Below are 23,710 nucleotides of genomic sequence, written 5' to 3'. Positions count from 1 at the left end.
GGAGTGAACTGCCTCTACCATGGTCCAGATCCTAGCTATCCTACATATTGGAGATTATGTATCTTAGAGTTCAGATTGGAAGGGACCTTAAAGGCTGTATGTTCCCATCACTGAGTAGGAACCCTCTACACCACATACTTGAAAAGTCATCTAAAAAATTTAAATATTTCTCCAGCCTGTACTTGAAAATCTCCAGTGAGTAACAACTTGCTGCTTTCTGAGGCAGTCCATTCCACTTTGATTCAGTTTTAAGTGATAGAAAGTGTGTTGTATTTCAATATCTTTCCTTGTTATTTTTTTGATATGTTGAGATGCATAGTTGTCTTGTATTTAGGCCTGTTTATATAGTACCTATAACTCTTATTATAATTATTTTTAGACCCATAACTTTTAATACAGGCTATCAGGTCAAAAGCTAAAATATAACAATACCATAGTAAACCATAGCATGAACATAACTACTTCCAGAGCAGCCCCTTTGTTTCATGGGCATTCTTGAAAGAGGAATGGCTCTGGAGTCAGGAGGACCTGAGTTAAAATCCAGCCTCAGACACTAGCCGTGTGATCCTGGGCAAGTCAACCCAGATTGCCTCTCCCTTCCACTGCCCCCTACCCCCTTCCAAAAAGGGGAATGGCCACCTTGGTTGCATAGAACATTTCCTGGGTAAGTGACTATTTTTGAAAAATGTTCAAACACACTCCTTGTCCAGTCTTTCCTTTATTTCTTCCCCAAGGGTATGACCCCCAGCAGGCTGTAATAATTAGAGAAAAAACAAGTGGAAAGGAATGTTCCAACCCTATCACTTTAGAGAGGAGAAAAATGAGAATCATAGAATTTAAGTGACCTGGCCAAGGTAGCAGGATGATAGGAGATTGAGTAGAAGTCATCTCCAAACATTTTATTTTACAGGTGAGGAAACTGAGACTCAGAGACATTAAGTGACTTGTCGAAAGTCACACAGGTCCTTAAATAGCACGGCCAGGATTCAAATTCCCAAATTCAAGGTCCTTTTCACTATATAAATGCTCTAATTCCAAACCATGCTTTTTATAGTCCTCTGGGTCACCACTTGCTATAGCAGTTTTGGGGCTAACAATGCCAACACTTAGGGGGTTAGAGATTGTGTTAGTTTCATTGATGCCTTTTGTTTTTACATCACATTTACAAATATATCCCCCTCCACCCTCCTATGTAGTGAGGAGGTTTTCCTGCTAACAACGATTAGGAGAAAAAAATAGTTCAGAAAAACCAATGGATACATCAGTAGGGTCTAAGAGCACATGCAACATTCTATATCCATAATCCCCTACATTGCTAATGAAAGAAAGAAGATAGATTCTCTTGTCTCCTCTCAGGGGACAAGCTGATGTGTGTGTATTTTAATTATATTGGTATCTTTCATCTTTACATCACTTTAAATTTCCCAATATCTCCCTCCTTTCCCCAGAGAGCCATCTCTTATAATACTAAGTAAAAAAGAAGCATAACATATGCTTTGGTCCCACTGTCTCAAGGCCAGGTGGGCTACATCTCTCCTCAGGATAACCCAAGTGGATTGGGGTAGCTTTTTCCCTACTGCCAGTTGGAACTCCAATCAACTATTTTTTTCTCTATTAACAGGGCCAGTGACTAGCAACCTCAGTTCCATTTAACCACTTAACAGTAGATAACATTTACATAGGAATACTTCAAAGATATAGCAAGAACAAACATATGTTTCCCCCAACACCTCTGAGGAATACTCTCTCCTCCACTACCTTCAGTCTCTAGGGGAATAGGTTTGAAGCTTAGCTCAATTATTACAGAGCCTTGGTCCTACAAGTTCATGTCCAGATGTGGCATAACTGCTGGATAAATTGTTCTTTTGAGCTACATTCCCAGAGGTCACTCCTGAAGATCATGCCTTAGTCCCTGGGGAATAATCCTTTCCTGGTTGGGAAACTTCGCTTAGGCTTGGACTCCTGGATTCCTTTGGCTTGCTCTTCTGACCTTTCAAAATTACCAGTGTCAGAGACTCCACTTCCTTTACCAGATGCCAGAAGGGAAGGAGTCACTGAGACTCCCTCAAAAGCAAATGAGGCAAAGAGGCCATAGCTGAAGCTAATAGTTTTTGCTGAGTGCCTCTGCAGCCTAAGAGCCTTCTCTTCAACATGTGGTTAGTTGGTCAGAACCAGTTATAGAATGTCTATACATGCTCCGGGCAGCTAGGCGTCAAAGAGAATAGAGTGCTGGCCCTGGAATCAAGAGGACCTAAGCTGAAATCCGTCCTCAGACTAGTTCTGTGACCCTGGGCAAGTCATTTAACCCCGGTTGCTTCAGTTTCCTCATCTGTAAAATGAGCTGGAGAAAGAAATGGCAAACCACTCTAGTATTTTTGCCAAGAAAACCCCAAATGGGGCCATGACTAAACAACAACAACAAAATCACATACTCCAGGCATTTCTCTTGTACATTACAAGTCTCCTTGAAGCAACATACTATTGTCTTCCACATAGAGACAGCATCTGAGGCACTCTGCACGTGTGCCATCCCCATTACAGAAAGAAAAAAAAAGTTTAGCAAAACTAACCCACATATCAAAAGATGATGATGGTGACAACTGCCACATGTCTGCTCTGTGCCAGGCACTGTGCTAAGTGCTTTACAAATATTATCTCATTTGATCGATGTTCCACACCCTTCATCAATCCTTCCTCCCATCCCCACCCCAAAGAAGTGAGAGAAGTATTATTTTCTGATCTCTTTGGGGCCAGGCTTGGTAATTTGCCATTTCTTTATTTTTTCCTTTCTGTTTACATTGTTGTTGTTATTGTACATATTGTATTCCTGGTTTGCTTACTTAATTTAGTAACACTTCATATGTCTTCCCATGCCTTGCTGTATTTTTCATATTCATTTTTCTTATGGCACAGTGTACTGGTATCACATTTTATCTACTTTGTTTTCAGTTGTTTTTGGTTTTGTTTTTTGCTACTACAAAAAAGTGTTGCTATCAATATTTTGGTGTACATTGGACTCTTCCCCTCCCTAATTTTTTTTTTAACCTCCTTGGAGGTAGATGAATAGTAGAGTAAGATTTCTGGGTAAAAAGATATAAATGTTTTAGTCTCTTAGCATAATTCCAAATTGTTTTCCAAAATATTTGGATCAATTCACAGTTCCATCAACAGTATATTAGTGTGCCTTTCTATTTGAAATAGCTCCAAAATATTCACATATTTTGTCATCTTGCTAATGTGTTATGTGTAGGGTCTCATAGTTTTTTGTTGGTTGATGAAGGGGCCTCATTTCTTGCTTTCTTTTTAAAAAACCAATATAATTTGTTTTCACACCACCTTGATTTCCCTCTGTATTTCTTACCCCTCCTTCCCAGAAGCCATTCTTTACAACAAAGAATTTTTTAAAAAGAAATATTAAAAAAATTGAGTAAATTGACCACTGCATTGAAAAAATTTGTTATACGTTATTGACCACTCCCACCCTCTTAACTCTTCAAAGGAGAGGAAGGAGGTAACTTTGGGGTCAAACATGTTCGTTATAGTTTCACAATATTCATTTTCTATTGCTTTATAGTCATTATCCCTTCAATTTACCCATTGCAATAACTGTGTGTACTGTTTTCCTGGCTCTGCTTACCTCATCTTTCGTCAATTCATATCTTTCCTTGTTCCTCTGTTTTTATCGTGTTCGGTCTTTTTTTGGGGGGTGCCGGGAGGGATGGTGAGTGTATTTTTTTTTCCGTTTAACAATAATCCATCACATTCAGGTACCACAATTTGTTTATCCACTTCCCTGAGTCAGTCAATGAACATTAAGTGCCTGCTTTGTGCCAGGCACTGTGCTAAGCACTGAGGATACAAAACAGGGGAAAAGACAGTCCCTGCTCTCAAAGAGCCCACAATCTAATGCGGAAAGACAAGACATAAAAGGAAGCTGAAAAGGAGGACGCAGGGAAGAGGTAGGGGACGGTCCTGCAGACTGTAGGAAATGATGAAATGTCTGCCCTGGATAGGTGTCCACTTTGATGCCAGAGTTTAGTTTGTTTTTGCTACCACAAAAAGTGCTGCTGTAACTATTTTAATATCCACAAAGTCCCTGGGATATATGCCTAGCAGTGGAATCTTCGGATCAAATGGTATAGGTATTTTAGTCATTTTATCTACATAATTTCAAATTGCTTCTAGAATGGTTGTTCCAAGTCACAATGCTGCTAATGTAGTTTTAAAGAGCTAGGAGATCGTGAACTGGCGAGGTCTATCTTCGTAGAGCGCTAGGTTGCTCCAGGTTCCCATCTCCAAACCTCTCTTCTCACTGGTTCGTGCCGGAGGGAAGGGCCTCGGCACGTTGACAGAAAAGAAAGCCCAACTCGACCTCAGGAAGGTTGAGTCAATCACCCCTCACCACGAATCTGTCATTCTTGCGGCCCCTCTAAGTTAGCAGACCAATGAAAAGGCGAAGACAAAGTCTTCCAATCAGAACTTGGTTAAGGAATATGCGACCGCTGATAGGACAAATCAAAGTCGATTCGACCAATCATGCGTCTGGTGTTGGGTGGGAGCCGAGAAGCTGCTCAGGGAGTCAGAGAAGCGGGAGGAGCTGGAGCTCAGTTTGGGGTGGATGCTCTCAGTAGAGGCCGCCCCTTAGGGGGTGGGAGGGGTGTGTTCTCCGCTACGGGAGATGCCTTTGGGGACAGCTTAAGGGGGGCGGGGCGGGACGGGAGGAAGTCAGCGTGACAGCTCCACCTGAGGGAGGGGGCTTGGAGGAGGTTCGGACCGAGCCGGGCCAAAGCCCAGTAGGGAGGGCGAGAGGTGACGCTGACCGAGCACCCGTGGGGTGAGGGGTGGATGAGTGAGGAGGGAGCCTGCGAGGTCCTGGCCGACTGCGTGCGTGCGGGGCAAGGGAGGAAGGGAAGGGGCAGGCAGGCAGGCACAGGCCGGGCTGGCTCCTGGTCCCCCAGACCCCATTTCGAGCCCAGCCATACCCCGCGGACAATGGGAGAAGTGGAGATCTCGGCCCGGGCCTACGTGAAGATGTGCCTCCACGCTGCCCGCTACCCGCACGCAGCTGTCAATGGGCTGCTGCTGGCCCAGGCGCCCCAGGCGGGGGGCTGCTTGTGCCTCAGTGACTGTGTACCTCTCTTCCACAGCCACCTGGCCCTTTCGGTCATGCTGGAGGTCGCCCTTAACCAGGTACGACTCCACCCCCATCTTGTAGTTGCCCACTCATGGCCTCCAGGCCTTGGTCTGGCAGGCTCTGTCCCCCTTTGCAGTTGTTCATTGGCAGTGCCATCAGTGAAGAATTAATGGGCCCTTTCTCATGACAGGTAGATGTGTGGGGTGCCCAAGGCAGTTTGGTGGTAGCTGGGTACTACCATGCCAATGCATCGATGAATGACCAGAGGTGAGTGAGGGAGCTGGCAGTGGAAGAGGGGGCAGGGCTGTGCTCTAAGGCAGGGGTTCTGAACTTTTCTTGGTGTCAGGGACCCCTTCTCAGAACAATGGTTTGTTACCTCCATTCGTAATTGAAGGAAATGCTAAATTTCAGTTAGAATTTAGTGAAAATAAAGATGTATTTTTTTCCTTCCAAGTTTACAGAGGGGTGCATGAACCCCAAGTTAAGAAGCTCTGCTCTAAGGTAAATGTTTGCCAGGGTTAAACCCAACCAGTAATTTCCTCCTGACTGGGTTAGTTTCACCTCACCTCCATAGGGGTTGAAGGACACCTGTTAGTCTTAAATGACATGCAAGGAGATTGTTCTGCTGCTCAGAATCCTCTAATGCCCGTCTTCTTCCTAGTCCTGGTCCCCTTGCCCTGAAAATTGCTGGACGAATTGCTGAATTTTTCCCTGGTGCAGTACTCATCATGGTAAGGCTGAGGATTGAGGGACTTGGGGAGAAAAGGAGGTGGAAAGGAAACCCTAGAACCCTCAATAATCCTTACCTCAACTTCTCAGCTGGATAATCGGAAACTGGTACCTCAGCCTCGAGTACCACCGATCATTGTCTTGGAGACTCGTGATCGACGTTGGGTCCCCAAAGATAAAAACTTGTGAGTAGAATACCTCTAATCCTTTGCCTCAGCACTTCTCACCATACTCTTTGCTTCTAAGTCTGGATTCTTCCCTCCAAATCCCCTCTTCCTGGAATCCCAAGGTAGCAGAGTAATTAACTTTAATCCAGACTCCTAAACCTGTTACTGTTCCTGTCTTCATCCCCTGGGGATGTCCTAGACCTAAACTTTGCCTTTAGTCCCAGTTCTTCGGGCTAAACTGAATGTTTCCTTACTGATGGGTATTATTTTAGGGTGATGTGGCGGGATTGGGAAGAGTCAAGGCAGCTTCTTCGAGCACTACTTGAAGGCCGGGCCCACCAGCTTCTTGTTGACTTTGATGCCCACCTTGATGACATCCGTCGTGACTGGACCAATCAACAGCTCAATAATGAAATTTCCCAATGGGTTGCTGCTGCCAATGGGAGTGCCTGAGCAAGGCCATAGTGGCTAGAACCATAAATAAAAAGATGGGGAGTGGTTCAACAAAATTTATTGGTGCCTGGAAGGCAAGGTATGGATAAGATGGGAAGTTCTAAATGGAAGCTGGACTGTGGCAAGACAGATAATCCTAGTTAAGGGGTGATGGAGGAAGAAGGCAGGCTCCGTTTTTTGTTTTTTTTTTTTTCTCAGTAGATCATTCCTTTTGTGTCTCCCCTGGGCTTCTTGATCTTTTCATAGTTCTTCAGGATGATGTCATATAATACCGCCTGTATGCCCAAGTAAGAAGGAAGTAGGAGTTATTCTGAGCTCTCAGCAGAGGCCCTTTAATGGCTTCCCAATCTAACTAGAAGTTTCATTTTCTCTCTTCCACCCCTCCCAGGGTATACCTCATGAGCTACTTGTCCTGAAACTAATGTTATTTGCCTCTACATCAACCTTCCCTACTTTGCCTCTGCTCTTCCACTAAGCAAATTCCAGGGTTTAGTTACTTACATAAGTATTTCGGATCTCCATGACCATCAGTCTTGTCTCTCCATACTGTGCTTCATCCAGTTCATGAACCAGCTGTCGGTAATCGCCCTGTGGAGACTTCAGGGTTAGATCTTCCACAACTGGCCTGATCTAATGCCCGTTTTATTCTTCCCAGTATCAGTCCTGGGGGCTTCCTTCTGAATTATGCCTCCCTGCCCATTCCGGACCTGCTTCCTCACTCACCACATGTGGTTGCTTTGCTGCTTTAGCCACTGCATCACCCCTTTCAGAGAAGTACCTAATAAGGAATAAGAAAATTTATGGGGTGGGTGGGAAAATAATGTTCCTTAAGAGAGGTGAACAAGGGGGACCTTAAAAAAAAAGAAAGAAACCAAAATGGCAGCACCTAATAAGAGAGGGCAAGAGCTAGAATTTGAGCCAGTAACCATTAAGACAGGCCGTTAAGATATATATATGTAAATATATATATATATATATCTTAACGGCCTGTCTTAATGTCTCATATATATATACACACACATATATATACATACATACATATGTGTATATATATATATATATGAAACTGGATCGCTTACTTTGAGATCTGGGTGTGGAAGCCATCCAGCTTTGTTCTAAGTGTAGTCATCAGCTCGAATACTTTCTCCTAGGGAAAAGAAAGGCAGGGAAGAGATGAGATAAAGCTTGGGTCCAAAGCATGATCAAGGTAAGGTGTTTAGGGTGGGGCAGTGTAAGGCTGGGTCATCACCTGGACAGCTACTCCAAAGTTGTTTCCATCCTCAATTCGGGGCACCTGTAGCTGTAACCACATGGAAACCTGGGAAAAACAATGACAGAGACAACTCAACCCTAGTCCCCATCCCCATTTCCTTTTCCCAATCTTTGGCCTCCCTTATCACCCCACCTCTACCATCTAAGCCTCAGGCCATATCCCCTTATATCACTTGCCACAATCCTGTCTCCCTTCTTCTACTCTGATAAGGCACTATATTCTGATTGACAAGGTCCCTTACCTACTGGTAAGGCAAAGGGCAGTTGTTCTGGATAAGTTGGTTCTGTAGTGGACAGACCTCCTCCAAGTCCTGCCAGAGGGCTAGATAAGGGGTGGAGCTTACCAGGTTGAGCTGTTCTTTCACATCTTTGATCTCAGGCTTCAAACGCCCCAGAAGGGCCACAATCTTCTCATTGCAGCTTACAGGCCCACAAGGAGGACCTGGGGAAATATATCATAAACCTAAAACTCAAGTGGGTGAAGGCAGCTGGCTCTGGAGAGGATCTCATGGGGACAATGTATCATTAGGGAACCAGGATTTAAGCCCCCATCCAGTGACCCCCTATTACCTTTATCTTCATCTTCCTCTTTTTTCTTTCCATCTTTATCATCCTTCTGCAGGAGAGGAGTCACATGAAGTCAAGCCCTAAGCACTCAGATATTTCCAACCTAGCCCCATTTTGTTCCCCCTTACCTCTTCTTGTTTCCGACGCTCTTCTTTCTCTTTTTCTTTGGCTGGGTCAGGGACTGGGATGTCCAGGGGGGCCTTTAGGAGACTCAAATCAGCCTCATTCAGAGATGGGTCCTAAAACATGGCAGGGAGAAAGGGTAGCAGTAAATGTCTTCTCTTTCAAGTTTTCCTCCTTTTCCATGATCATTAGTCTCCTTTTTCTTGACCTTTACTCTGCCTTCTCCCCAGCCCCAGTACCTTCAAGAACTCATCCAGCTCTGAAATCTTCGTGGGGAAAAAGGTTGCAAGTAGCATCTCTGCCTGTGTATGAGGTAGGGGGTAAGGGGTAGGTGTCAGGTGTTTATTGATCGATTGATTGACTGAACAGCTGATCAGGGCAATCATTCAGCCAAAGAAAAGGAAGCCAAGTTTGTGTGAATTGAGATTGCGATAAGGATAAGTTAGAACTAGGGTGAGGATCCAGGAACAGAGTGAAGGTAGTGTGCAATAGTGAGGTCTTACCTGAGCACATAACTCCTTTCTGAAAAAATCTACCTGTGGGGATAGAAGAGAGTTGTCATTTAAGACTAGTAGGCTGAGACCTAAGGAAAAACTCACATCTCTTTGGGATTGTGGACCCAGATGCTAGTGAGATTGCATCTAAAGGTATGGAACAGTTCCCAGTGGGGCTGAGTTCAGGTGAAACATGGGAACAGATCCCAGGAGGCTTAGATGTGGGGGAGGTATGGAACAGAAATCTCTGTGGGACTGGGTTCAGGGGAGATGTGGGAACTGATCCCAGTGGGGCTTCATCTGTGGGAGGTGTGGGAACTGTTTTGAATGGTGCTGGGAGAGGTGTGGGAACAGATCCCAGTGGAGCAAGATTCAGAGATCAGGAGAGATACGAGTGTGCAGGTTTCGCCTGCTTGTCACATGTACGGGCCAAGTGCTCTGAACCATCACCCGTCCTTTCCTCCTCTCTCTGCTTCACCTCACCTCATCAAACTGCTCCCTTTCCTCTGGCTGAAGTCCAGCCCTCCCCCCCCACCTCACTTCCACCCCAAACATCTGCCTAGTTTTCCTTTTACAGGTCCCAGCTCCCCTTTACATTCACTGAGGGTGCTCTAGACCCAGCAAGGCTGCCGATCCTCACTTCAAGCTGGAGATTTGGGGGGAAGAGTACTTTGGCTCCCCAGACAACTCCTTAAGTTCTAAGGGCTCTCAACCCCTTCTTATTGAGAGGCCTAGGAGAGGAGGATGGGGGGAGGGGAATGGGGAAGCAAGGGGAGAATGATGGCATAAAGCTGTATAGAGCTTACCTCAGGACCACCTCTCCCCTCCATCCTACTCCCCATGACTTCACCCTTCCCTTCTGCTGTGCTCACCTTGGCTTGGTCTTCGGGTCTCAGACTGAGGGTGGCCATGGCAGGGGGGTTAAGGGGCCAGACCGAGCAGTGAGACAGGAGCAAGGGGGAAGGGAAAGTGAAAGCAGCTTTGCCTGTAGGGACCTCCCTGGGAGGGAGGAACTGAGCCGGAGGCGGGGTCAGGGTTAGAAGAGGGGAGGAGAAACTCGAGGGCCTGGAGGAGACGAGGCAGGGCACCAAAGTACTGTCCCAGGGAATAGGGGCAGAAAGCCCTCTTCCAAACTCTGTATGTTTGTTTTGTCTGGTTCCAGCCTCTCATGACCTGCTCAGACTTTGTCTTGAAGTACCTCTTGACCAAAGGGATGAGCCCCTTCTCCTCCCAACTCCCCCAGGCCACCCTTCACTCCTCATGCCCTTCCTTCTGTCCCTTCTCAACCTGTGTCTTCCTCTCTGTAGTGTCAAGTCAGAGTGAAGACAACAGACATGGAGGCTCACACAAATATTTCATATGTACGGACAATGCAGGAAGGACATGTGTCCATTGGTCTACATATGTGTATATGTGTGTATGTCCTCTTGGTGGAATTGTCCATGCTGGGAGTTCTGGGAGTAAAAGACATTAGAGGAGACCTGAGGAAGAATGTGGGCAGGGGCGTGGGATCATGGATCATGATAGGCTACATCCTTCTTTTCTTGGAGATGCCTTTTAAGGAATGATAGCAACACCCCCTGCCCCAACCCCACCCTAGGGTGTGTTAGGTACCAACATTTGTGGGTCCTTCCCATTCTGTAGTGTTTTAGCCTCCAATATTCAACTGAGGTACCACCCACTATTCGCCTCAAATAAAGAGAAGAGTCTGCACCTGGCTTTGATTTGCCTTTATTCCCATCAATCATGCTTAAGTCTGGATTGGGGGCATTGGGGATGGGTGAAGAGCCCATGGCCTGGACTCCCTGGTGACCAGGGTTGATGGTACCAGCTGCCGTAGGTGAGGTACCAGGCAAAGGTACCCACAGCAGCACCTACCACCTTGTGGGTATATTGGTGGAAGTAGATGACAGTGCAGAGCAGCAGGAAGTTCCAGAGGCCCAGCAGCAGTATGTTGAGAAGGAAGACAAGTCGAAGAGGGGCACCAGCAGGCAGCCCATGGGCCAGGTACCGAGCAAAGACTGCAGTTTCCTCAGCCATGAGCAAGCAGCAAAAGGTGAGCAGGAAGGTATGAGAGGAGACAGTGTAGCCCCTCCATTGGTGGCCAGCTGCCAGGCAGCTGCGACGGTCAGGCAGCTCATGGAGCAGCAGCCCCTGGGGCAGAGGCTCAAAACAGGAGCCTGTCAGGTCCTCAATGAGCAGGAAAGCACGGCCAGCCCCTCGCCAAACTGCTGCCCCTACCACCAGCCGGCTTAAGTGCCGAGCTGTCACTGCCACTCGACGTGTGGCCAGGAACACCACCAGTAGCACAAAACCTCCCAGGAAGGTGCAGGTCCAGCCCCAGGCAGAGTTCACAAACTTGCTGTGGGGTTAGAAAGGGGAGAGGGGGGAGGGGAGGAGAGGCTGTTGTAAAGAAACACTCTTTGGATCCCAGGTTCTTCTGGGTTTCTCAGCCTTCTCTCCCAGGAGTCCCATTTCTACTCCCCATGGAATTTTGCTATCTTCCTCTACCTTCGGACCCTATCTCACCTCTGCCCCCATTCATACTACCCTGGGCCAAATCACTAACTCTCTCCATTTCCCATATTCTTTGCCCCTCTTTATCATCTCCAGCTCTCTACCCCACCCCCACCCCCAATCTCCTGAAAAACTAAGTCTCACAGAGCATGTCCTGCCTTCTAAATCCTCCCCTTGCGTCCCCATAGTCCCCCCCCACACACACTTGACCTTCTCTTCTACCTCTTGGCCTATTTTTAGTGCTCAGACTGGCAAAAGGACAAGAGCCCAAAGGAAGGGGGAGCTTAGAACCCAGAGTGGATGGAACTAGCATTAAAGGGCCTGACCAGAGAGACTTACATGTTGAAGAAGTTGCCGTGGCTGGCGAAGATAGTGCGGGGGTTGACATGGAACTGCAGCAGGGGTCCGAAGATGACAACTGCAGCTAACCAGGCATGGTAAAGGCGCCGGAGGCAGGGGCTCCCCAGGAGTCGGGCAGCCTGCTCGCTTCCAAAGTACAGGAGGGTTGATGCTAGCCAGAGCAGTACCCTCAGCAACCAGCCCAGCACTACTTGAAGCCGGGCCCCCAGTCCTGTCCCTGCCCCCACCCCTAACCCCCGCTCCATGTTCCCTCCCCTCTGACTGCTTGCTCTGCTGGGCAGCTGAGGAGGGGCTTGTAGGGCCCCCTAGGCAAGGACAGGCAGTGACAGGTGCTGGAGATACAGGGCAGAGCTAGACTGGCAGCTGGTGAGGGAGAGGGGCGGGGGGCAGCTAGGGGCTGTGGCTGACGTTACTGCGTCAGCAAGAGCAGTCTGTATGTCCTTCCATAACATGTATGTCCTTGTGTCCTCAGTTTTCCCTACCCGCATTCTTGTTTTAATTTGTAGATTAGTGTCTACATGGTTGCATGGCACTGTCTGAACTTTTCAGCCAACGTAACCACTTCACTATCCACTTTTAAAAGGAAGGAGGGGTGGTCAGGGGAAACAGCTTATCAGCTTTTTGAAAGTTTAAAGAAACATATTGTCACCTTCACATGTAACTTCTTCCAATTTAGTGCAGGAATTTTCTAAAGTAGGTGGAGCAAGGCAAGTACCCATTCTCATATACCCTGGCCTTGGGCCTGGGAGAGTGGCTCTGAGCGGCGGGAGTGGGAGGGGTGGGGGGTGTCCACAATGCTGTGGAGGAGCTGTAGGCCTGGCCTGGTCCACAGTCAGGTCTAGGCAGAGCAGTCCTGGAGATCATATTCAAACCTCAAATTTGTATCCTATACTAATAATTGGAATGGAACAGACCACTAAAATTGGAGCAGAGCCCTTGGACATGCTCCACCTTACTTCACTAGACTGGCCTTATGGAATGCTGGAAGGGACATCCTTCTTTTTGGTTTATTATTCTATACATTTTTGGACAGTTTTTGTTATTTCTCCCTCTTCCTAAATGCTCCATACCAGGAGGCAATATGGCATAATAGTCAGACGACCATGGTTCTAGCCTCAGTTTTGCCATTGTCAAATTGCATGAACTAACCTCATTTGGATGTAACAGAAAGGCTTTCTCAGTGATTTTGTATTAGCTGGTATTCTAATGTCCTTCCCAACTCTCAGGTTTTATAAATCTAACCAAGATGCACTGCAGTCTGTCTGTAAAGTGCTCATCATACTGAACTACTTTTTCCTTACAAGGGAGACCTGATACTAGTATACCAGGGCCCAAAATTTTTTTGCATAGGGGGCCCATGTTTACTCCCTTGCAAGCTCTACCTTTACTTGCTAAGAAAAACGTTTTAGGCCAGCTATATGTTACAGTGGATAGAGCACCAGCCCTGGATTCAGGAAGACCAGAGTTCAAATCCGGGCTCAGACACATAACACTTACTAGCTGTGTGACCCTGGGGAAATCACTTAACCCCATTGCCTAGCCAAAAATGAAAAAAGAAAATATTCTAGGTTCCTGGAGTAAACAACTCAACTCCAAGCTAATTCCCTATTTTTAGTGGGGAATTATTGGTCGTCTTCTTAAGAGAAAGGAGAAAGCAGATGTTTTCTGAGGGGTATTTAATAAGTTATTTTCAACCCAAAGGAGCATCTTCTGGCTATCAGGTTCCTGCACATTGTGTTATGCATTTCAGCCCCAGTCATGAAGTTGGTGAAGTTTATATAAAGCCTTGGTATACAAGGAAACAGACTGAGTCAGATTTCTGAGGAAACTTTATTGAGGGAGCTAAAGCAAGTGTAAGACAGGAAGAACCCCCACCTCAACCTGCCTAGTTCCCCTACCCACCTGTCCCAAGAGGACACAAGTTGAAGAGTCAGTTCCACAAGGATTTAAGATGGGGGCTTTAGGACTTCCTACACTGTAGCACCTCCTACTCCAAAGACACAACAAGGGACAGTAGATTCCCAGTCTGAGGGAACAGCTTCACTCCTTGCCTAAGAAGGAATGACATTCTGGTCATCATGAAAAAAGGAGAGCTGTGGTGGGGAAACCCACCTTCTGAATGGCTAGTCTGGCCTTCAACTTGAAGGTCCATGCTACTGAGCCAGGCAACGGTAATCAGACTCTGATTGGTCGACCCATTTAGACCTAGCCCAGGAACACTAGTCTACTGACCAATTCTCAGAATCCAAACATGATTATAAAAAATAAACGTTCCCTGCCTGGTTAGGACCATACCTAAATAACTACCTGGGGGTGACCTCTTTTTATTTTCCAGAGTTGTCTGTCCTGCTTGCCCTAGGGGTGGGGATGGAGGCTGGGCAACAGCACTAAATTAAGAACACAACCCAGCCTCAAAGGGCAGGATACCCCCACCCAGAGCACAGCGAGCGTGGAAAAGCTAGGGTTTCGGCTCCTCACCCTCTAACCCTATTAGCTCCTCCACATATCTCCCTGAGGAGAGAGAGAAAAGAGTAGTTGATTCCCCTTGGGGGCTGCACAGATCAGTCCATACTGACAGGAAAGAATTACTGGGAAGAGGAATAGGCTCCATAGGAATTGTATGGTGGAGTGGTGGTAGGACAGTCCTCGGAATCCAGCAGGTCCTCCCTGAAGTATTCAATTGGACGGTACTGCCACAGGCGCAGATTCCCATCCCACTACAAGGGCAAAGAGGAGGTTGTTAGAACTTCTTAAGCTTTGAACCTAAATGAATCACTCAAACCCTCATAGAACCCTTAAATTCCTATTCCATTCCCCGACCCTGCCAATCTCACCGAACTGCTGACAATCTTCTGCTCAAAGGGATGCCAACTGACGTCCCGTACGCAGGCTTTGTGGCTGGACAGCTTCTTCACAATTTGGCCACTGAGAAGGTCATATACTATACAGGAAAGGAAAAAATGAGAAGGCCACTAAGGTACTGTCCATCTACATCTTATTCTATAGCAAGGGTTCTTAACATCTTTAGTGTCATGGGTCCCTTGTGGCTGTCTAGTGAAGCCTAGGGACCCCACCTCAGAATAAGTTTTTAAACGCATTAAATAAATTACATGGATTGCAAGGGAAATCAATTATACTGAAAAAGTTATTGAAAAAAAGTTCACAGACTCCTAGGTTAAGAATCCCTGCTTTATGGGAACCTCTCACCAGCTTAGCCTCTTATTAGCCACTTGGTCCAGACTTATTTTTCTTGTGAAGCAAAACCTCTTATAGTATAGAAGGGTTCTTTTTTTTTTTATTAATTTATTTTGATTTACCAACAATCACTTTCATATGCTTTTGAGTTTAAAATTTTTCTCCCCAGAAGGGTTCTTTTAAAGTCTCTTTTTCATTATAACCTTGATTATACCCTACTCTGAAAAGATGTTCTAGTGATAGGATGGGCAACTTCAGACCTTAGCTTAATTTCACCTGGCCTAGAGTCCAGAAAATCTAACACGCTTTTAAGAACAGTATCTTAAAAAGCTATAAGCTAGAGAAGTTCCTGGTTACCAGCGCATCTCCCTTTGTATGTCCATGTCTAATTCAGTTCCTCGCCCCACCCCACCGGGTTTTTCTATGAATGAGTCCCTGTGTTTCACTTTCAGTAGACATCTTTTTGTCTTTCTGCGTCTCTGTATCTGTGTATTACAGATCTCTGTCTCACCCTCAACTCCCACACTCTGCCCCCCAAACCCAACCACCTAACTATATTAAGTTACTTCTTATGTGATCCAAATTTTTTTTTTCTCCTGGTATTTTGGCCTTCAGTGGAAAAAAAAGATCTCCCACCTTGTGGTGACCTTCTGTTCCTGTGGTGATACTTACTAACAACCTTGCCAGTGGAGCAACCACTGTAGATATAGCGTTGGCCAGTGCTGTGGGCAGGGGAGAATCGGCAGCGAATGAGTGTGTGGAGCACACCATGACCTCGGTATGTCATCACGGAGCTGTCCCCAGGCAGCTTCAGTTTCTGCCAGGCTATATGGAGATAAGGGAGAGGGGAAACATGGCACACACTCTGTTAGTGGGCTCTTCTGTGATACAGCCAAGCTCCTGCATGTCTCAGAAACCTTTTGGTATGGAACAAAATAATGGAGTCACTACACTGTGTGCCCTCTTTGACCTAGTAGTATCACTACTGGGCATAAACTGTAAAGTAGTTAAAGACAGAGTGAAAGGACACATATATGGAAAAATATTTATACCAACACTTTTTATAAATGCAAACAAGTAGGAGCAAAATGAGTGTCTACCGAATATGGAACATCTGAACAAAATGTGGTATATGAAAGTAATGGAAAATTATTGTGATGTAAGACATTATGAATAGGAATTCAGAGAAAATTGGGAAGACTTATATGGACTGACAAAAAGTTAAGTATAACTAGAAAAACAATTTATACCTTGACCAAAACAATGCAAAGGAAAACAACTTTGAGTAACATTCTTGCCCATTTTGACAAAAGACATCAGAACTCTGATCAATGGGGTCACCAAGCTTGACTTCAAGAGGAATGATGAAATATGCCTATTTCTTCTTGACAGAGAGGTGGTGACTATAGGTTACGCATGAGGCATATGGTGCCAAATATGGACAATGTATTGGTTTGTTTTACTTAATTGTACTTTTCTGTTACGGCCCGCCCCCCCTCACCTCCCCCAGGCCGATGGAGGCAGAGGTTGGCCTTGGGGAGCAAGATGTCAAGTGTCACTGGGAAGAATGTAAAAAAGCATCAACAAAATCTTTATAAAATAATGCAAGAATGAACTCTGACCTTTCTTAGGCACCTGCTGCCAACGGTAGTCCCAGTATTCTTGAATGGCTGCCTGTCGTGAGGCTTCCATGCCTTCCCGACCAGAGAAGCGCCGTATATCCCACAACTTTATGGTCTGGTCTTTGGAGTTGGTGATGAGGTACCGGGCATCACCCTGTGAATCCATGGCCACAAGTTGAAACACAATATTCAACATAATCACAATATTAACAAAATTCACAATATTCAGCAGAACACAAAATTATAGCAGATCTTTCTCAATAGTGAAGCCAACTGTAAATCCCAGTCTTGGGTCTTGCCTTATTTTTCTGGTTGATTGACAAAAGCGATGTCCCTCTGAGACTTTACTACCTGTTCTTACTGAGTCAAATTTGTTTTCTGGTGTTTACCTCATACCCTACCTCCTGGTCAGGTGTTTTAACTTTCTCAGGCACTGGCTAGGCCAACCTACTGATTGTAGCTTAAGACGTGATCTAGTACAAGAAATTGAAGACTAATGGGTAGAAGTAGGTCTCATACCCTATGGTTTAACTTCTTTCCCTTATGATTGGCTGGAATTCTTTTTTTTGTAGACTTTGGCTAAAGTCTGAGAGATGAATTCCTATGCCAGCCTTGTTTCCAGGCCCTTCTGGAGACTAGGGTCTTGGCACCTCAGCTGTATAATCCACCCTCTTATGTTTACCTTGCTGTCAATGAAAGTGATGCCATCTCGGTGCCCAGCCAGTGCACCCACAGGCTTGGGATCATCCTCACGCATGGTGCGCCGGTCCCAAACTTTGCAAATGGCATCATCCCCCCCAGAGAACAGGATATGGGAGCTTGTATCAGCAAAAGACACTGCATTTACATCATTGTCATGGGATTCCATCTAGAGCAGACAGAAGACAGATTATCTGAGTATTCCAGCCAAAAGGAGATGGAAAATATGATGTTTAGCTCCCAGGAATAGTACCTGCAATACACGGCGGTTCTGTTCTCGATCAAAGATGTAGAGGCATCCGTTATTGGCACTAAAAGAAAATAGTATGAGCTGGGTAACAACTGAGTCAGTATTCAAGAAGTGACTTCTTTGAAGTCTCTGGGGAGAACCTGTTAAGATTTTATGTTTAGGGTCAACTCCCCAATTCCATAGAGCTCAACTACTATACAATGGGGAAAAGCTAGTTCAAAGCTGAGAAGAAATTTAAGGCCTCAAATTCCATAATGGGAGGGGACTAGAAAAGAGGTGGGAAAAGTCTACCTGAGAGTAAGCCTGGTTGAGGACCTATGAGATAAGTGGCTAGGGGTGTCAGAATATAGGTCTCCTCAAAACCAGGCCCCACCTTCAGATCAGAACTTCTTAATTAACTGTGGAGAAATATCAAAATACTCACCCTCCCAGCACCTCTCGTCCATCTGAGGAGACAGCAATGGAGAAGACAATGAAACTATGTTGATCTGGCCTAAAAAAGAGTGAAGAATTTGTTAGACAGGAAGACCTTCCTTTTAGCCTTTATTAATTAATCCACTTCAGATCCAAAGAAAGCCATGCACCCCATTTCTGGAAGGAAACTGAACAGGGTCCTGCTTACACATGTCAGAATGAAGGGTTGTCTCAGAGAGAACTTTGGAAGTTCTGCTGTATCCATCCACTGCACTCTATTCCTCCCAATAAGAAGTAATATGTAGGTCCCACCCAGGGGATCTCCCATTCAGAGAAGCAGATAGTCCCTGCATTCTGCCCTCTCAGCATGTGCCTCAGTTTCAGAGAAATTCATTACAGAAGGCCTTCCCTAAGTTTCTGGTAAGTCTAGCTGAAGAGGGAAGCCAGTACCTCAGATCCAGGGCAGTGTGTGTGTCTCCCTCCCCGTAGATGTTGCAGATATGAACTAAGAAGCAAGAGAGACAAGAGTCACTCGAAGTTTGGGGATGGGGTCCTGAAAGCTTCAGAAGGCAGAACAAGACCCAACAAGTAGAAGTTTCAGAAGAAGCAGATTTTAGCTTAATATAAGAAAGGGCTGTCTAATCAATTCTGGCTATCCAAAAATGAAAGGGAATGCTTTGTAAAAGTAATGAGCTCCCCCTAGTTAGACACGTTCAAGCAGATACATCTGTTAGGGATGTTATAAAGAAGATTTCTTCGTAGGGTGAAAAGGCCTGTTAGGACTTATAAAGTCTCTTTCAACTCTAAGACTTTATAAATGAAGTTAGAAGAACAAAGGAGAAAGAAGGAACAAAAAGGAAACTCCATGCAAATGGTAGAGGAGTGTCAGATCATTCTGAGAGCATGGTTTTCCTGTAATGTAGCATAAGAACCTAGCTCAGAGAAGAGAGACTGGAAGATGTAGGCTACAGGGTCCAAAATGGAGAGATGATAGGGCTGGTGGGTATACTCACTATAATCAGACCAGCTGGAATAGAGGAAGTGGTTCCCATCAGGAGTAAAGGCTACATCTAGAACACTCCAACCTACATCCCGGGCCTTGATGCTCTTGAACTTATGGAAGCAGCCAAATCGGCAGTCATACAGTCGAATTGTCTGGTCTGGGAATTGGGAATAGGCAGGTTTCAGGAAACTTTCTCCTTTCACCCTTGGCCACCTAGTGTAGCTATGAGATCTTCCTTCTGCTGCAGGGTATTCAGAATCACACCCTGCTGACATCTCCCAACCTTAGTTTTAGAAGGCAGCTTGGAACAGAGGCTTCCCCAATCTATGGGCTGATGGGAAATGGTTCTCTATCCTGAGGAAGGGTTCATGGCTCCCTATTAGGGGTGATCACTGGGTCTAGGTACCTTGGCAAGCAGACATGAAGATCTGACCATCCTTGCTGTAGACACCACAGAAAGCCTTATGGAAATAGGAGTCAGTGAAGCTCAAGTAGTTGGGCAAGAAACTGAAAAAAATAGTAGTAAGAGGATATTAAGGTATGGAGGGTATAGGTGTCAACAGCACCGCAAGTAGACTAGTACATGAGGTCCCCCCTTCCCTTTGCTTATAATTCTTTTTTTCCTTATCTATATCACCAAGTTTTAATAAAAACATTTACATTCCTTATTCAACAGCTGGTAACTCTCTCATTTCCTCCAATAGCAGTAACTCTTATCCCTCCTCCCAATTTTAATAACTCCAACTTTCCCTAGTAATATCTCCATTTCTAATTTTATGGTATGGTACCATCTACTTGTCCCCCTGGATCTTCCTCAAATCTGATCCCACTAAATTCAAAATGATAGTACCCTGTCCCAAACTTACTGAGATACTACACGGGATCGCTCCCCAGGAGAAAAGCTGCCATGATGGCAGAGGCCTCGTTCTCTCTGTAGGGAAGAGACAAGAGAGTGAAGTTTTTGCTGTCAGCTCCAAACTCTTTTCTCTAGAGTTCACCTCATTCGAGGTGTAGTTGGCAGAACTTCTGACTGCCCTTCTATGCCCCCCCCAAAATAGCTATCATTTACATAGCTCTAAGATTTGCAAAGTGTGCTCTATATAGCAGTTGATCAAGCCTCGCAACTTTGTGAGGTAGGTGCTACCCACATTTTCCAGACAAGAAAACAGGATGAGAGAGGCTAAGTGACTTGCTCAGGGTCAAACAGTAAGCAAATGTTTGAGACAGAATTCCAACCCAGGTCTTCTTAACTCTAAATCCAGCTCTTTCTTCACAAAGTCTGTAGCTCAGTGCAGGTAAGGGAGCCTACCTGGCGCAGCATTCGAGGAAAGCTGTGCTCCTGCACTATCTTATTCGATCCCAGCTGCCCTGTGGCCAACTCTACTTGGGTCTTGATCTCATTGCACTCCAGTTCTCGGGTGTCAGGATTTGAGTCCACTGTAAGAAGAAGCAGTAGTCCTGCCTCAGTTCTTTAAGTCACAGAAGACAGTTACCAGTGAGGATGAATGGCCAGGAAGGTGACCAATGTCAAAGAGGGCAGGGCCCAATCATAAAAGGAGGTAATGAGGTTCAAAGGATTCTCTTCATTTCATTAAGTGATCTTCCTCCCCATCTCCTTTTGACTCTAAAATTTTAGATCTAAATAAACTTTTGCAGACTGATGCTCTACAATTCTGGAAGCCAAGCACCCTTTCCTCTTACCAGGTGGATTGTATCTGTCACCAAGACGACCCTCCCAAGGGCTGTCATTGTCATCATCTGAGTCAGAGAGCGTATGGATGAGCTGCAGGCTGGTTTCACCACCTCCCTGTACCAGTCTCACCTGGCCCCTGTGGAGAGACCTCATGGCAGGGGATGATCCCTCAATACTAAACAATTTAAACTCAGAGAGAGAATCTCACATACCCATCTATTATTAGAGGCCCCAAGACGACTATACTTTGGTTATTATCAGGTTGTAGAAGCCCACTCTTGGGAGCAGGGCTAGGGAACAGTAAGGTATCTTCAGAGACTTCTGAAAACACTAAGCTTACATTCTAGAGCCAAAAGTTATGGAAGCTTGTTTTCTGACCACCAGAAGAGTTCCACGCTATACAAAGAATTCTGACAGGAACTTCCAGATTTATCTCCCTTAATTCCATGATCACATACAAATTACTTAAGTCCACTACATCCTCACTCAGCCCCGCCCCCTTCCCTTTCCTCTCTGTTTACTTACTTGGGAACTCTGGTCACCTCACCTAGTAGAGCTGGGCATGGCTAGGGGTAAGACTATCACTGTGCCACCTCCCCCCAAGCACAGTACCATTATCTCTTCGGGAAGAGACTGGAGACCAGCAAACTTGGGCAGACTCAAGCAAGGAAAATTTCATCTCCTCTGTCTTTAGAGCACAGGTATCCAGGTGCTGACCCCTGTTCCCTACCTTGTACAGTTAGTTTCCCTGTCCCAAGTGGGGGAGGGGGGCACACCAGAGAGTAAGTTACCTGGGGAGGAAATAGGCCAGATCCACATCGTCATCTTCCTCACTGTACCGAGGCTCATATCTCCCATACGGTGAGGCCTCTGAGGCACTGCTGTTGCCTGGTGAGTCCATCTTCTGGTCACAGCATCCTCCAGACCCGTGCTGGAACCGGTCCCCTCGCTGGGTCTGGTAGGGTCCTACCCTGGAGCCTCCTGGATGGGGTGTGTGTGTGTGGGGGAGAGGCAAATGCTCCTCTTCAGGAAGAGGGGTCCCTTCCCCTTGGCCAGTGACAGCTCCCGGGACTCCAAGAACACCGACAGACCTGCAGCCTGGGAAGCCCAAAAACGACGGGGGGAGGGGGTGGGGAGGGTCGAGGATCAATCTCGTACGGCCAGGACACTCGCCCATCAATCGCAGCCCTCGGTGGGGAGATTCCTTAGGTTCACCTCCGAGCTCACCTAGCAAAGCTCTAGGGGGAAGGGATGGGGGGAGATCCCCAGGAGACCACCAATCAGAACTCTCCTGGAGGACAGAATCTTACCCACCAATCAGAGAGCTCTCTTGCTACAGCCGGCAGAGGCGAAAGCCAATGAAATTAGAATCCGGCTTAACAACCCTCCTCCTCCCCTCCCCCTCCTCTCCCCCTCCCCGACTCACGGCCACGTGGTATGTCCGGGGTGTGTACGCGGAGTTGGGGGGGGGGGTGTTAGGGTTCCTCCCACCTAAGAGAGAGATTAATGACTAGCCTGCGACTCCGCACTCACCAAGGGCAGCACATAAAACCTAGCGACGAGAAGGCGGCATGTGAGGCCTGGTTTATATTTATCCACAGCGTTTCTCCTAACGGCTCTAACAGCTTTGCGCGGCTTCGTCACGCACCCCTCCGATTCCCGGGCTCGCCTCCCGCTTGCGTCACACGATCGGCCACCTGGCCCCGCCCACTTGAGTCCGATCACTGGATGGCGGGTCCGAGTGATTGACAAGTAGGCGGGACTAAGTGAGTTGTGGAGGGGTGAAGGTGGGGAAAGCAGTTGTTCGGGAGGAGCGCGTGTGCCCGAGTGTTCGAAGCGCTGGTGGAAGGGCGGGGCGAGGGTGGAGGGGAAGAAGAGGGATATTGTTGACATTTGTTTCTGAGGGTAGGGATAGGTAGGGAACCCAGGGGGTGGGCGCTGCCGTGGATTCTTCCGGGGTGGTGCTGATTGGGGGAGAAAGGAAGAGGCGGGATATGCTAATAACTAGTCGTGGATTTGCTAGTTAGGCGCCTTGGGGTTGGCTTTCGGCGAGGAGCAGCGGCATCATTTGAAGTCAGTCCCTAAAGTTGCAAGTTCCCCGGGATCCACACTTTTCAGACAGTCCCAGAGCCTCCTTTCCCTCACGTTGCCCTACCCGCCCTCTGCTGGGGGCCCAGGAGCCGGGGCCCAGGAGCCTTTGTAGCCTTAGTAGCTTGCGATCGGTGCTCGTGGGGAAACTGCCCTGTGTGTGCCCGGTGTCTGCAGGGAGGAATTAGAGCCCATCGAGACCGCCTCCTAGGCGGAAGCCCGGCCACTGGCCCAGACCCGCCCGGGGGGTGGGGGTGGAGGAAGAAACACTGCCGTAGCTGGGCTTGTTCCTCTGATGATCCGTGGCTGCTTTTGACCCACTGCCCCACACTGCACTCCCAGGACAGGCGCCCCTAAATCTGTCTCCTGGGGCCCAGGCAGACCCGCCCTAAAGGTGTCCGCTCCGCTCCTCCCCCCACCACCCCGGCTCTTTGGAACGCACTTGACCTTGGCCTTTCGCTGTTGACCCACCCTCTCCCCGGGTGTTTGTGGATCTTTTCTCCCAACACCTCCCTAGGATCTCTAATTGTAGATCTCTAAACCGTATTCCCCCCCCCCCCCCCCCCCCCCCGCAGGGATGCATGCAGGGTCCAAGGTCGTACTCGCCCTCCGCCCCCCATCCTCCCACCCCCTGACCAGGTACCCCTGCTCCTCTCCTCCCCCGGGTTGATATGTAACTAGGGTTGAGTCCAAGGCCGAGAACTGCCTCGTCTGGGGGGCCCACCCCAAGCGGGAGGTGTGGAGAGGCAAAGTCCCTTTGTTGTGCTGAGCTAGCAGAGTCCTTCCTCTGCACCAGAGGGCAGCTTTCAGGTCCCCACCCCCACTCTACAGCCTACTTGTAGGTAGGTAGGGCTACATACCAGGGACCCTGCCTCGCTTTTGGTGATCTCTGTTCCTCTGCCACATGTTTATGTCACATTAGGATGGGAT

The 23,710-nt window shown here is 47.1% G+C and overlaps 4 protein-coding genes across 5 annotated transcripts; 1 reads left to right on the top strand and 3 right to left on the bottom strand.

Moving 5' to 3' along the window:
- Nucleotides 1-4,834: 4,834 nt before the first annotated feature.
- EMC9 (ER membrane protein complex subunit 9) lies at nt 4,835-6,504 on the top strand. The gene is made up of 5 exons (XM_027843033.1): nt 4,835-5,190; nt 5,325-5,401; nt 5,796-5,865; nt 5,954-6,048; nt 6,303-6,504. Exons 1-5 carry the CDS (start codon nt 4,846-4,848, stop codon nt 6,481-6,483), a joined length of 768 nt encoding a protein of 255 aa, XP_027698834.1. The 5' UTR covers nt 4,835-4,845; the 3' UTR covers nt 6,484-6,504.
- Nucleotides 6,505-6,630: 126 nt separating this feature from the next.
- PSME1 (proteasome activator subunit 1) lies at nt 6,631-9,918 on the bottom strand. Its single transcript, XM_027843034.1, has 11 exons — nt 9,812-9,918; nt 8,949-8,981; nt 8,685-8,747; nt 8,451-8,561; nt 8,326-8,371; nt 8,100-8,197; nt 7,733-7,801; nt 7,563-7,630; nt 7,207-7,261; nt 6,985-7,071; nt 6,631-6,758 (listed from the first exon to the last, which is right to left on the bottom strand). The coding sequence occupies exons 1-11, from the start codon at nt 9,848-9,850 to the stop codon at nt 6,678-6,680; spliced, it is 750 nt and encodes a 249-aa protein (XP_027698835.1). The 5' UTR covers nt 9,851-9,918; the 3' UTR covers nt 6,631-6,677.
- Nucleotides 9,919-10,679: 761 nt separating this feature from the next.
- Nucleotides 10,680-12,061, bottom strand: FITM1 (fat storage inducing transmembrane protein 1). The gene is made up of 2 exons (XM_027842939.1): nt 11,796-12,061; nt 10,680-11,301 (listed from the first exon to the last, which is right to left on the bottom strand). Exons 1-2 carry the CDS (start codon nt 12,059-12,061, stop codon nt 10,680-10,682), a joined length of 888 nt encoding a protein of 295 aa, XP_027698740.1.
- Nucleotides 12,062-13,627: 1,566 nt separating this feature from the next.
- DCAF11 (DDB1 and CUL4 associated factor 11) lies at nt 13,628-22,395 on the bottom strand. Of its 2 annotated transcripts, none has more exons than XM_027843170.1 (15): nt 22,226-22,395; nt 21,484-21,930; nt 20,701-20,840; nt 20,309-20,436; nt 19,866-19,930; nt 19,406-19,506; nt 19,010-19,156; nt 18,447-18,501; nt 18,007-18,075; nt 17,586-17,643; nt 17,316-17,501; nt 16,634-16,787; nt 15,684-15,836; nt 14,651-14,757; nt 13,628-14,533 (listed from the first exon to the last, which is right to left on the bottom strand). In XM_027843170.1, exons 2-15 carry the CDS (start codon nt 21,867-21,869, stop codon nt 14,402-14,404), a joined length of 1,881 nt encoding a protein of 626 aa, XP_027698971.1. In that variant the 5' UTR covers nt 21,870-21,930; nt 22,226-22,395; the 3' UTR covers nt 13,628-14,401. The 2 variants fall into 2 exon arrangements, with proteins under 2 accessions (XP_027698971.1, XP_027698972.1); XM_027843171.1 differs by having other exon boundaries at nt 20,701-20,828.
- Nucleotides 22,396-23,710: the final 1,315 nt, after the last annotated feature.

The sequence above is a fragment of the Vombatus ursinus genome, unplaced genomic scaffold (assembly GCF_900497805.2).
Source record: "Vombatus ursinus unplaced genomic scaffold, bare-nosed wombat genome assembly UNPS02014894.1, whole genome shotgun sequence".
Lineage (NCBI taxonomy): Eukaryota > Metazoa > Chordata > Mammalia > Diprotodontia > Vombatidae > Vombatus > Vombatus ursinus.
Note: the sequence above shows the minus strand (reverse complement) of the source record. Positions and strands in the feature narration are given on the sequence as shown.

Excerpts from the sequence above, each read along its gene's own strand:
- EMC9 (XM_027843033.1), top strand. The coding sequence starts at position 4,846 with ATGAGTGAGGAGGGAGCCTGCGAGGTCCTGGCCGACTGCGTGCGTGCG. Across the intron at positions 5,402-5,795 it reads GCATCGATGAATGACCAGAG|TCCTGGTCCCCTTGCCCTGA; the intron begins GTGAGTGAGGGA and ends TCTTCTTCCTAG. Across the intron at positions 5,866-5,953 it reads CTGGTGCAGTACTCATCATG|CTGGATAATCGGAAACTGGT; the intron begins GTAAGGCTGAGG and ends TCAACTTCTCAG.
- PSME1 (XM_027843034.1), bottom strand. The coding sequence starts at position 9,850 with ATGGCCACCCTCAGTCTGAGACCCGAAGACCAAGCCAAG. Across the intron at positions 7,802-8,099 it reads TGAAAGAACAGCTCAACCTG|GTTTCCATGTGGTTACAGCT; the intron begins GTAAGCTCCACC and ends TGTTTTTCCCAG. Across the intron at positions 7,631-7,732 it reads ACTTTGGAGTAGCTGTCCAG|GAGAAAGTATTCGAGCTGAT; the intron begins GTGATGACCCAG and ends TCTTTTCCCTAG.
- FITM1 (XM_027842939.1), bottom strand. The coding sequence starts at position 12,061 with ATGGAGCGGGGGTTAGGGGTGGGGGCAGGGACAGGACTGGGGGCCCGG. Across the intron at positions 11,302-11,795 it reads CACGGCAACTTCTTCAACAT|CAAGTTTGTGAACTCTGCCT; the intron begins GTAAGTCTCTCT and ends CTAACCCCACAG.
- DCAF11 (XM_027843170.1), bottom strand. The coding sequence starts at position 21,869 with ATGGGCGAGTGTCCTGGCCGTACGAGATTGATCCTCGACCCTCCCCAC. Across the intron at positions 19,931-20,308 it reads TTCCTCGAATGCTGCGCCAG|AGAGAACGAGGCCTCTGCCA; the intron begins GTAGGCTCCCTT and ends TCTTCCCTACAG. Across the intron at positions 17,644-18,006 it reads GGACGAGAGGTGCTGGGAGG|TGCCAATAACGGATGCCTCT; the intron begins GTGAGTATTTTG and ends ATTTTCTTTTAG.